The sequence below is a fragment of the Cavia porcellus genome, unplaced genomic scaffold (assembly GCF_034190915.1).
Source record: "Cavia porcellus strain 051 isolate PalLab524CR breed Dunkin Hartley unplaced genomic scaffold, mCavPor4.1 scaffold_16, whole genome shotgun sequence".
Taxonomy (NCBI): Eukaryota; Metazoa; Chordata; class Mammalia; order Rodentia; family Caviidae; genus Cavia; species Cavia porcellus.
In genome coordinates, this window is record NW_026947499.1 from 14209819 (window position 1) to 14222155 (window position 12337).

At 48.8% G+C, this 12337-nt stretch overlaps 1 protein-coding gene across 7 annotated transcripts in view; it reads right to left on the reverse strand.

The window, feature by feature from the left end:
• Positions 1-12337, reverse strand: part of Nos1 (nitric oxide synthase 1) — a 168146-nt gene that overhangs the window by 83260 nt on the left and 72549 nt on the right. For all 7 annotated transcript variants that reach the window (XM_013141712.3, XM_063225728.1, XM_063225729.1 and 4 more), the window contains exon 2: positions 871-1987. In XM_013141712.3, the coding sequence (XP_012997166.2) occupies positions 871-1586 (716 nt within the window). In that variant the 5' untranslated portion in view covers positions 1587-1987. The remainder of the gene's footprint in view (positions 1-870; positions 1988-12337) is intronic.

Below are 12337 nucleotides of genomic sequence, written 5' to 3' on the forward strand. Positions count from 1 at the left end.
GGGCAGCTCCTTGAATCCAGCCCCCAAGGGCGTCCTGGAGATCTCTGTCCGATGCTCTGGGGACAGTGCAGGATTCCAAGGGAAGTGGTTGGGAAATGTTGGTCTCAGACCTGTGCCCCAGCTTGGCAGCATGGGGAGCTGAGGTCACCGCCTGACCCATGCCAAGGTGGAAGGGGTAGAGAGGGTCTCCCCTTCTCATGTCCTGACCCCACTCCTCACCGACCACCTGGCCCAGCTGCCAATCCACCCCCCCGCCCCGAACCAGAAAGTGCCAGTGGAGCAAACACAGAGGGGCTGGCGCCCAGCTCTTTAGGTTCGAGCCTCAGCGCCCACGTCATCCCAACAAAACTGCTGCCCCGGGGGTCAGGACCAGTCCTGCACTTTGACTGTCTCCCTTGGGGGCGGTCCCTGCCCTCAACCATGAACCAGGAGACCCCGCGTGTGCGGCCTAGAGCTCAGCTCTTCCCCTCTCCCCACAGCCTGGGCATGAGCCACATCCCCGAGGGCACTTGCGTCTCCCATCGTCAAGGTGACCTTGGGACACCGCCACCCCTACCCCAGCTCTCTGTCTCATCGCTTGTGAAATGTGGATCACAAACAGTACACGTTCTGGGGGACCTGGAGGGACAAAGGATGGAGACACAGTGCTCCCCTCCATGACCATCAGTTAGCTCTGTGATCGTGCTAAGAGTCAGTACCTCCTAAATGTCATGCCTGTTTGCGTCCCGTGATGGGGGAAAGGTGTGTGAGTGCGCATGCATATAAACTTGTGGGCTGCCTTCCAGATCGCCCGGCGGCTGGTGGCTGGGTCTCAGCACGAGCCTGTGCCTGGACATGCGCGCATGCGCACACCTGGGGTGGGGGGCTTACCTGTCCACCTGGACTCCGGTGTCTTTCATGTCTACCTTGGCAGGTGCCCCTTTGTTGCCCCCGCTGGTGAGGAGGCTCAGCACAGGCTCTATCTCTCTGAGCAGTTCATTGTGCTCCCTGCTCCCCTGGGCACTGACTGTGGCACTTTTCTTGGCAGGTCCCTTGCTTGGGGTGCGGGGAGCCAGGCCGTTGGTGTGGGAGAGCAAGCTGGATTCCTGCCCGTTGTCCTGGGCATGCTGAGGCCCGTTCCCAGGCCCCGTGGCCCCATCCACTGCCGGAGCCTGCTCTTTGCTGGCCAATGGTTGGTGGGACAGATCCACGGCTTTGGTGGGGGCTCCCAGGGGTTGTGTCACTCGGATGGTCTTGGGGGTCCCATCCCCCGTAAAGGTGGTCTCCAGGTGCGTCGTGAAACCCTCGGGGCCCCTCAGGATGAGAACCACGTGGGTCTCGGAGGCGATGCCCCTGAGCACCTCTAGGGCACTGTCGTAGCTCAGGTCCACCAAGGGCCGGCCATTGACGGCAAGAATGATGTCCCCGGCCTGGATGAGGCCACTCTGCTCGGCGGCCCCGCCTCGAATCAGATCAGAGATGATCACGGGTGGCTTGCTGACCCGTTCCTTTACCAGGAACCCCAGGCCCCCGACTTTCCGCTTGAAGAGCCGCACAGAAATGACATTGGGTTGGATCTGCTGGACACCAAACACGTGATCTTCCATGGTGTCTGCTGTCCAGAGGTCCTGTCTTGTAGCAAGGCAAGACGATTTCACAGGAGGAGTTGGGCTTCAGGCCGCGCTGGAGGAGAGCAGGGCAGACGGGAGCTGCAGACAGGCGTTTCAGCCTTCGGTGTTTGACGTCAGCTCCGCATCACCTCTCACTGTCATTTGGCCGTTGGTGGCATGATGTCATGCGTCTGCCTCCTTTCTGTCCTCCAGGAAGCGATGGTTGATCAGGCAGATGTCAGGAGAACTGTCCCGTGTCCCTACGCAACAGGTCAGGCCGAGCAGGAGGAGGAGTGTCTGGTAGACGCGTCTAGAAGTGACGCATGATCGATGTGGGCAATTCTCCGAGCATCCTGGTCACCAGCCTGTTAGACAGAGATGAGATCTGGGCTCTGGAGCTGCAAAGAAGGGAAAGGGAAGGGAGGACCAGAGGGGGAAAGGGAGAGAGAGATTGAGGTAGTACATCCAGCAACGCCTTCAAAACTGAGATGAAACATGCAGCAAACGGACTAGTGGGGCCAGGAGACACTTGGAGCTTGGAAGCCAACCTGGAACCACAATCCTTTTTCAAGAGGATATTGTTCCCAGTTAGCTACAGATTGCCTGCTTTCACGCCCATGATCAGAGCCCTCAGAGAGCGAGGGATCTCTGGGAAACCGTGACCGTCAGCCCCAGAAACCAAATGCTAGCACCCTTTCCTGGCTCCTCCTCGCTGCTGAAGCCTCTACACCAGTTTCTCTCACAGCCTAACGCAAACGTTTTCTGGTCACAGTGCAGGAACTCAGCTGGTGTGGATCTTTGAACTCCCCATTCCAGCCCCCGGGACTCCCACAACAAACCTCTGGAATAAGAATGATCTCTGCTTTCAGGGGTCCATGGCTGGGGATGTCAGTTTGCCTTCATAACCATGACTAGCTTTTATCAGGTTCAACAATATACACTTAGCCACATGACAAACATTAACAACACCAAGGAGATGAGAGATTACAAACTTTTGGAAGACATTTGTACCCCCCAAATCACCTGAGACCCTGACGGCAAACATCAGGAAGAGTCAACTTTGCACCTGTAGGATTAATACAGGCACTTAATAGGTGCTCGGTGGTTGTTGGTTGAAGAATAAAAAATGGCAAAGAGTAAACGGTTATTGAGCACTTTATACTCTTATTAAATATTTTCCTTTCCTTTGATCTTTGCAATAACCCCTCAAAAGACATGGAGACCAGAGTTTGGGAAAATTCAGTTCCTTGTCCAAGGTCACCCAGAGAAGCAGGCCAGAAGGAAGACTTGGAATTGAGTCAGCTCCACTCTTGAGCATGAGTCTTGAAACTTATACACTAGTTATTTAAATTGTATAGTCTAATTGTTTTCTTGATTCCTAAATTTGCTTCCCCAAATGCAGTCAATGCTCAAGTCATTCATCCCCCAGGCAGGGATGGGGGTGTGGCCAGGGTACCCCAGGCCAACAGGGGCCCCACTGCTGGAAACCTTCAGTGGCCTGGTAGAGATATTTGCATGGGGGACTGAGCACCTGGGGAGCTCCGTAGCATCTGGCACAACTTGGCTGGGGCAGGAGAGCTGTGACTGGTTGGGAGTGGAGGTGGGGGACATCGGAGAGGCCCCTCATCTCTTTCCCTTCCCTCTCTCCAGCTCCCAGGTCCATCTCTGTCCCACACCCCTTCCTGTGTGCAACGCCACCTGCTCCAGCACAAGGAGGGAGTCCCCACCTGTCAGGACTAACAAAGGGACACTCCTCCATTTCCCTTTGAGTGACTTCCCGGAGGTCACCCAGGGCTGAGGCAGCTGATAGGCTCCTACTACTGCCTCTGAGAGCAGGAGGTGGATGCTGAGACCCCTCTGGGCCCGCTACAGGAGGTGCCACCTGCTAGATCCCCTCAAGGGAGGGTGGTGAGCATCTTGGCAGCTTGCATTATGTAACTGCATCAGCCCCTCTGTGTGGGTGGGGGAATAATGAACCCCCGGGCCCGGCCCAGCCTGAGATCTCCATCTGGCGTCACTCTGTGTGTGTGTTTCTCTCTGTGTATTCATGCATCACCCTCACGCTGTGTCTTTTCTGTGCTGTGTGTGGCCCGAGTATCAGCCGGCTGAGTGTCTTCCAGCATCTTGCTGCTGAGGCTCTGCAGTTTACGGAAACCCCCCAGGACTCCTGTGCCTTGGCTCACTGGGGAGAATCAACCTGCTTCTGTTTGCCTGTTGAATTTTCCCTGAGCCCTGTTCTTCTGCAGACTGAGCCCAGGTTGCTGATTGCTTATTTGGGACCGGAGACAGCTGGGCTGTCTAGAGCTCTCTCAGGTGTCCAAGTGTGGACACCTGGGCTCTGATTTTTCATGGAAGAATGTACTTGAACATGAACTCTTGGGGATGCAGAGACCTAAGCTCTTTTCTTCTCGATGCTGGTTTGGGCCAGACCTTAGCAGAGGACAGAGACTGGACTTTGGTGTATTTTGCTTAGGAGACAAGAAAACACACACACACACACACACACACACACACACACACACACACACAGAGAGAAAATAGTCTGACTTACAGATTCTCAATGCGTTTCACTGTCAATCATAATCTTAATAACGATCCTATGAGATTTCATCTCTTCTTTTCATTTGCAAACAACATCCTCACCCACCATCATTTTTCCCTTGTCCTAACCAGGGTCAGGGTCAGCTCTTCCCATGTGACAGATACATAAATTAAGCCATGGCAGGGACGGCCACTTTTCCCAGTTTATGGATACCCAGTTTTGATGAGCCTCCTCAGGTCACCCTCCCACCACCAGAAGATTTTAAGGTCCTTGTGTTTCTAGGTGAATTCCTGGTTTGCTCTGAACCTCAGTTTCCTTATCTGTACGATGGGGTCATTAGTCAAAAACCATCTCTCTGAGCACTGAAAGATTCAGTCACAGAGGTGAATTCAGAGAACCTAAGAATGTCACGGAGTTAATGTTCAGAAACTCGGTTGCCTGTTATTGTTACATAACGCGGCATGATGTGGGCTTCCTGGGTTTTGATTCAATGCACTTTCTGCTGTGCCGCGTCCCCACCAAGCGGTCATTCTGCACCATCCAGAGAGGGAGCCATCCCTGGAAATCGCACCGAGGCACCGCACCCTGGCCGGGGCGGTGGGTGCACCCACGGGAAGACGGGAGCTGGCAGAGCAGCCTGCCAACCCAGCCTCCGCCCTTTGGAGCTGGGATTTGAAGCAAGTCACATGAGCGCGCGTGCCAAAGTACATACCATGGAAACAACACTTGGACTTGAGCCTCTTTCGAGTACGTGAGCGGTTTCGGGGATATTTATTTTGTTTACCTTGCTGCGGGGAGATTAGTGGCTGACTACTGGGGATGGCTGCCAGTGAGAAGGAAGGAGCCAAGAGAGGCCGGTGTGATGCCACCTCCTTGCTGTGACCTTGGGTGCGCTACTCTCCACCAGGACCTCGTTTCTGCAAGCGGAGGGCTGCGAATGTCAGCGTTTCTGAGAGATTGATTGTGTGCTCAGCCTGGTGCCAAGCCCTCTGCACGGGTGTCTTTTTTAGTTCTTAGAGTCGCTGTATGAATTCAGTGCCATTTTTATCACTATCTTGCAGGCAGATGAGGTGGAGGAGGTTAAGAAACATTCAATGAGGGTGTAGATAGCCCTGGGGCTCAGTGTGGATGCTGAACCTTCTCCATTGTCAATCACAACCCTAATGATGATCCCACAACACTATGCCTCTCCTTCCTTTACTCCCCCACCCCCACCAAGGTGCAGATCAGCTGGCACCTTTTCACCCACACGTGGATCCAGGTCATAGTAATTCCCATCTTACAGATGAGGTGGCTATGCTGCTCTCAGGCTACATGTTTATCCTGGTTTGTTATGGCTTCCCATTCCTATCAGATGAAGACTAACCTGAAGAGGAATCTTTGAGATCTCCAGTCTGATTCCCTCACTCAAAAAAGAGAAACAGAGGCCTGGGGAATTGAAGTATGACCAACGGTGGCTGTATGATCCAGAGAGATGGGGTCCAACATGGCAGCTGCTCGCTACAGATGACCAACGACCACCTTACCAGTGGCTGGACCACCTCAGCTGAAGTTGAGAGGCACTGGAGAAGCAAAGCACAGCTCAGCTTTGAAAGATTAGAAAGGAAGAGAATGTGCAACATGCTGACCCTATGTGGAAACGATACTGTTATGGACACATTGGGGTAAACAAAACCATTATGAAAAAAAAATTTTTTTGTAGTACAGGGAGGGGCTTGCACATGTTAGACAACTGGTCTACCACTGAGTCACACCCCTAACCCTCGCCTCGCATCACTCCAGTGTGACTACTCTACAGTGGGTAAGAGCCCATGGCTCTTGCTCCATGGGCACTGGGCACTGCGGGTCTAAGCCACGACTACTGATCTACTGTCTTCTCCTGTGCTCTCTGAATTCTATCCTACCGTCCTTCCAGTCCCTGTTGGAATCTACTGATATGTTATCCAAGCACAAAATGCCTCCTAAACTTTTATATTCTAAGGAAACCAGAAAAATGACCAAGTTTGTAGCTGCCTTGCCATTTTTGAGGTTGGCCATTGAGAAGCAGTGCATGATAGAATGCTCACTTGGCACCCTATGGGGTGATGCCACGGGAGGGTGTGGCCCAGACTAATTGTCCAGCAGCCAGAATCCTGCCTTCCATCCTGAGAACAGCCAATGGGTCATTTAAATAAGTGAGGATCTCTATTCTCAGATAAAGAGTCAGCTCCACGATATACCATTAGGTGGAAAAAAAGGTGCAAATGGGTAAATTCTTCACCTGTAAAGGCAGCAATTATTCCGAAAGGAGCAGATATGAATGGCTGCATCTTACAAGGTGCCTGAAGTAGGAGGGAGCCATACTTGGCACTGAATGCCTTTTTTCCCTACTCGAATATCATGCAAATTATTTTTTAAATCACACATGCATCCTTTCAAATGCACAATATTAAAGAAAACAAAACCCAGCCTGCATATGAACTCTCGGCTGTTTGCAGTTTGTACACCTACAATATTGCTCGTGGGGTTATGGCCCCCTTCCCATCTCCCTCCAATCTCATTTCAAAACAAATTCCAAGTTCTCCAAGTCTTATAAGAAACAAAATAAAATACTGCCATCCCCCACACAAACAAAAGCCTGAAAGCGTAAACCCAACTGTGCTCCTCTTAAAAAAAAAAAAAAAAAAAAACTATACCCAAAACAATCAACTTCTTTAGATCTCTTGAACAGCTAATTTGCAGCCTTCCCCCGAGGAAGCACCACCCAGGAATCAAGTTGAAGTGCTTTCTCCCACACCAGTTAAGTCATAGCTAAGAACGTGCCAACCCCCTGCAGGGCAGGGGAGTAAGTCAGCATCTGGTGCTTCGGGGATCCCAAAGGCATGAGTCTCCTGGTCCCAAAATGTCTCCACTCCATGGAATTCCCCCAGTGTCATGGCTGCTGCTTATTCCCAGATCTAATGGTTACATCCCAGGGGTAGGATCAGGCTCAGCCTGGACTAAGAAGTAAGAAACACTATGATTGCTAAAAATTGGACAGGATGCTCCATTGCAGGGGGTCTGGGAGACCTGAAATCTCTCACAGTGCTGCTCGGTACAACCTCTTTCGATGACAATATCTACCCAAAATGTCAAATACAGGTTGTCTTTGCCCTGACAATTGAAATTAACTTCTTTTGCAGATAGACTGTAAGGAAAGTCTTTACACACACACACACGCACACACGCACACACACACACACACACACACACCTTCCTTGCAGAGTGCTCTAGAGCATCAAAAGATTGAGGAAAATAAGTATTTGTCAATAGAGGATGACTAGAAAACCAATGTATATCCATCCAGTAGAATTCTGGGCAGGCATTTAAATAAGGGATGGGAGTTAGATATAAAAAGAACTTAAAAAGCATGGCGGACACTGATACAGAAATACACGTGGATATCCATCTATGCGTCCATCCATGCTTCCTCCTTGAAAGCTTACAGATGCAGGGAATATTTTTGGAAAAACAACCTGAGTTATCAGTAACGCTGGTTACTTTGCAGAAAGGAGATGGGAACTAGGTGTTGGGAGCAAACAAAGCTTAATTTTTTGGTATTCTTTTTAGTTAATTTTTATTTGATTATTGTTTTTACTGTGCTTTTGGTATCACCTTAAAAAAAAGAGCAAAGGCTTTGGAGCTAGACGCTCAGCTTCTCCACTTAGCTTTCTGTGAACAAACACTTCACTTCTCTGAGTCATAGCCTTGGCTTCTGGAACATGGAGATGGAAACAGTCTTATTCAAAGCATCTCTGAGGGTGGGAAGAGATAATAACGTGTTTTGAGTTTTCACAATGCACGTAGACCACAGTAAGTGCCTAATAAATGGATCCGTTTACCACCACCACTAAGAATCCTTACTACGCTGGTTCATCTCTCTGCTGAGTGTCTCTGGAATCTATGTGATGGACACACTTGCTCAAAGCACCAGGAGCACCAGGTAGCAAGCGAGGACATTAAGTTGGTCAGAGTGGGTGCTGCCCACCAGCTCCTCCTGGGGACACTGAAGCAGAAGGATGGGTGGTGCCTTGGGACATGGAACCTGAGAGACACAGCCAGAAGCTCTCATGCCCAGAACTAGTGGTGAGACACCACTGGTGTGTGTGTGTGTGCATGGGGGGAGGTGCCACTGTCCATCTGTCCTGCCATGGTCTGTCGATCACCTGGAGGAGTCACAGGTCTGTCGTCTCCTGTTGAAAGAGATCTGGGAAGCCAACCACAGAGCCTCCATTTCCTCTTTGTTTTGCAAAAACTCAATTACACAAGCTAGTTCAGCTGTCTGTGGGCTACCAGACTGATGGAAAGTTCCAGGGTTTAAGGGTAAAGGTCTTTGCCTCCTTCCATCCCACACTAAAAATTCCCTGCGGGTGTCTCTCGGCCTCTCACCCTTGCTGGGATGCCTCATCGCTGTGTGACCATCTAAGCCTTGGATTTGGAGCCAGAGGGTTTATGATCCATCTCTGCCACCTGCTCGCCTCAGATTTCCTATCTGTAAAATGCAATCTACCAATTCATGACATGGCATGTTTAGGCAGCGGAGAGCATTCAGTGGGCTAACCCCTGAAGCACACGGCATGGTTAACTGTGAGTTCAGAGTCACTTACATTACATCAGTCAAGAAAAAAATTGAATGATTTCAGGTCAGATGCACAAACCTCACCATAGCCAAGAGGATGGCCATGCTACAGGAAGGAGACATACTGTCACTGTCGCTGCAACATTCCTTAAAAAATCAATAAAAAGAGATGACATAGATCTCCCTCCCTCCCTGTCTCCTGGCTTCTTTTTTGGTACTGAGAATTGAACCAGAACCTTGGCACTGACTTATAAGCCTTTTAAATAGTTATTTATATATTTGTCATATTGAGTCAGGGTACTGCTAAGTCACTAAGTTGCCCAGGATGGATCTGAACTTACAATCCTCCTGCCTCAGCCTCCCAGAATGCTGGGATTACAAGTAATCACTACCATACCTGGCACATAATTTTTACCCCCCGTGAATCTTTTGCTCCATTATTTCTCCTTCCAATCCATCTTTTCTCCTTCTTTTCCATCTATTCCTCCTCTCTTCCTTTCTTTTCTTTCATGCATGTTATCCATTCGTTTGCTAACTCCTACGCAGCCTCCACCAGAATCAACACTGCATCTCAGGGTGGGGCAGGACAGAAAGCATCCCTGCTCTCAAGCTCTTAGCTGGGGAGGAGGTGGGCTGGGAGAGACTCAGTGACAAGCATCTTGAGGAGAGAGGAGAAAATTCAGGTGCCTGGGAAGGCATGCACAGGAGACCGCATCGTCTGGGAAGCGCTGGTGAGAGAAAGCTCCTGGGGGAAGAGTCAGGATACAGAAGGGGCTGGATATCAAGGTGAGTGGGAGAGACCAGCAGGGAGTTGAGGAAATGGATAAAGTCCTCGGCAGTAGGAGAAGGGAGCCGGCATCTCGAAAAAGCTGCAGAAGTCATCGGGCGCTGGGTCTCCCAGGTCTCCCGAGCAATGAGTTAAAGCTTTCAGACTTTAATCTTAGAGTGACAGCAAGCTTTGAGATAAGAAGTCCTGTGGTCGGATTTTGATTTTATAGATCACCACAACGGCACGGAAAGCGGATGGAAAAAGTAGGCTGGCTTCGGGGGAGCCCCAGGGAGGAGGCTGCTATGGGCCACAGATAAGAGATTTAGGAAGCTGAGTCAAGATGGTTTGGTAACTGATGGGTATTGGGGGTGAGGGAGAGGGAGGTATCTGTGCTGGCTTTGAATAGACAAGAGGAGAGAGAAAGCGAGCGAGCTAGATGCTGGTGCTGGCTAAGCGTGGGGAGGAAGAAAGATAAGAATGGATGAAACCCCTTTGACAGAATTATTGCTCCTGAAGGGTGATATATGTACTTTAATTGTGGTCTCGTGCACTGCAGGAGATAACATCTACCGAGAGCATCGCTTCCAGAATTCTGAGAACACAGGGTGATTACAGCAAAAATACACTTGATCTGGCCACCCTCCAGCTGTGTCACTGCCTGGCTATTTGATCTTGGGTAAGCCATGTTACAATCTGACTCTCAATTTTCTTTTGAGAAATTAACGCAAGAGAATGAGAACAGGCTCCCAAGGATTTTGTGAAGGTTTCATAAGAGGGGCACTGTAAACTGCAAATGTCAACTGGCATGGCAGTGCTGATATTTGCAGGCAGGGAGTATCAGGAAGCGGATCCTTCAAATTGCAGATCAGTGTTACGGCATAGTTAACCAAGTTTCTTTCCTTATCCTGGCATCCATGGATGCTGCCTGGGTTAGGGATGATCAGTCCAGAAGGCAGAAAAATGTGTCCAGGGAATGAATGAAAAAGAGGTAACACTGGCTGCTTTAAGGAGCTGTGACAAGATCAAGTCCCCTAACTTGAAAATTCTCTGTCAACACACCACAGCACCCACATAGGCCCAAATCAGTTACAGATGAATTTCAGCAAAGGGAGAACACACTAAGTGGAAAATATAAGCTACGATGGTAGAAGTAACTCCTCATATGTCAGAGGTGTTGCAATAACAATAAATGTAATCGGGTCAAGTTTAAGTAAAAGAACATGACTCTCAAATTGGATAAGATGATTTTCCATTTGCTCTACATTAGCACGGACGTGAGAAAAACAGAGGACGTGGGAGAATAGGAGGGAAAACGGTTCATGAAGGAATATTTGCTGGCCGTTGGCTTTAAGACTGCAAATGTGCATTCACTGGAACAATATAAAAATATTTAAAAATCTCTTTTTAGCACTTAGTGAGCACACAATAAATATTTTTGGAGTAAATGACAACCAATTTCCAGAAATATACTGAATAATTATTAAGCAGGTTAAAATGTGTGAAATGAGTGGTTTTGGAAATGAAATTCATCAATTTCATACACGGTTCAACCTTGACCTTTTTGTCTGACCCTTTTTATGTCAAGTGTTAAATGGTCTCATTTAATTCTTGCAAAAATTCTATGCAGGATTCATTCCTGTCATTATTTTTGTTTGTTAGATATTAAAACAAAGTTTGAAGACATTAATGAAATCATTGAACCTCACACAGCTAGCGGTCACCAGAGGGGATTTAAACCCAGTTTACCTGAACGTGAAGTCTTTGCTTTTGTCATTTTCCAAATACCACTGTACTTTTTCTGACTCATTTGTCCTGATTATAGTTGCTGACCTATAATTTTAGTAGCTGAAAGTTCAAAGGGACTCTAGGCACTTTGTATCCCAAGAACTTTTCTACTCTATTTATAATACAGGGTTTGGGGACCTCCTCTAGGGTCCAGGAAGCCCTGAGAATCCTGAAACCATGTGTACAACTTTTGCAATTGTCTGCATTACATGCACTGATGCAGGAAAAAAAAGTCCATAGTGTGAATATAAATTTCCAAGCACTCCGTGAGCCAACAAGGAATAAAGGCAGAAATCACTGGATTAACCCTACAGTTGGCACACGAAGAGCTTGAGGTTTATAGCTGGGGACAGCCTTGTCTGAGGATCTTAGAATCATCACTGACACCCAATTCTGGGCCCTCCGACTCGGCTTTCATGCTCGTTTCCCTCGCCTCCCCATGAAATTGGGAAATTTGCTCGGAGTCCTACATTTGACAGCAGTGCTAATCTCAGAATGTGAGCTGCACATCTCAGAGTAGATGTCCATTCTGCTTCATCATTTTCTTAATTATTCTAAATAAACCTAGCAGTTAAGTACTGTCTCACCTTCCTCCCCGGTGAGCCTCCCAAACATCACCTGCCTCTCCACCATCCAGAACTGAGTGTCTGAGGAAATCAGGACACTGGGAGAGGTCAAGGCTAATGGGTTCTACGTGCTTCTCAAGACAAATGGTTCAAAGATCAGTTTCACAAAAGGGATAAGAAGCTGAGTGTGCTTTTTATGGAACTGGGGATTAAACCCAAGGTCTTCACATTGAGCTATATCCCAGGCTCTTTGAAAATTTTTATTTTGAGACAGGAATTTACTAAGTTACTAAGTTGCCCAGGCTGGGCTCAAACTTGTGATCCTCCTGCCTCAACCTCCTAGAGTGCTGGGATTGCAGTCATGTACTGCCATACCTAGATTTTACTCAATTTTATTGAGAATTACTTTGGTCTGGAAAGATCTGGTAAGGCTAGAGAGCTGTTAGGTGGCATGACCCCTTAAGACAGAGATCAGAGACAGAGACAGAG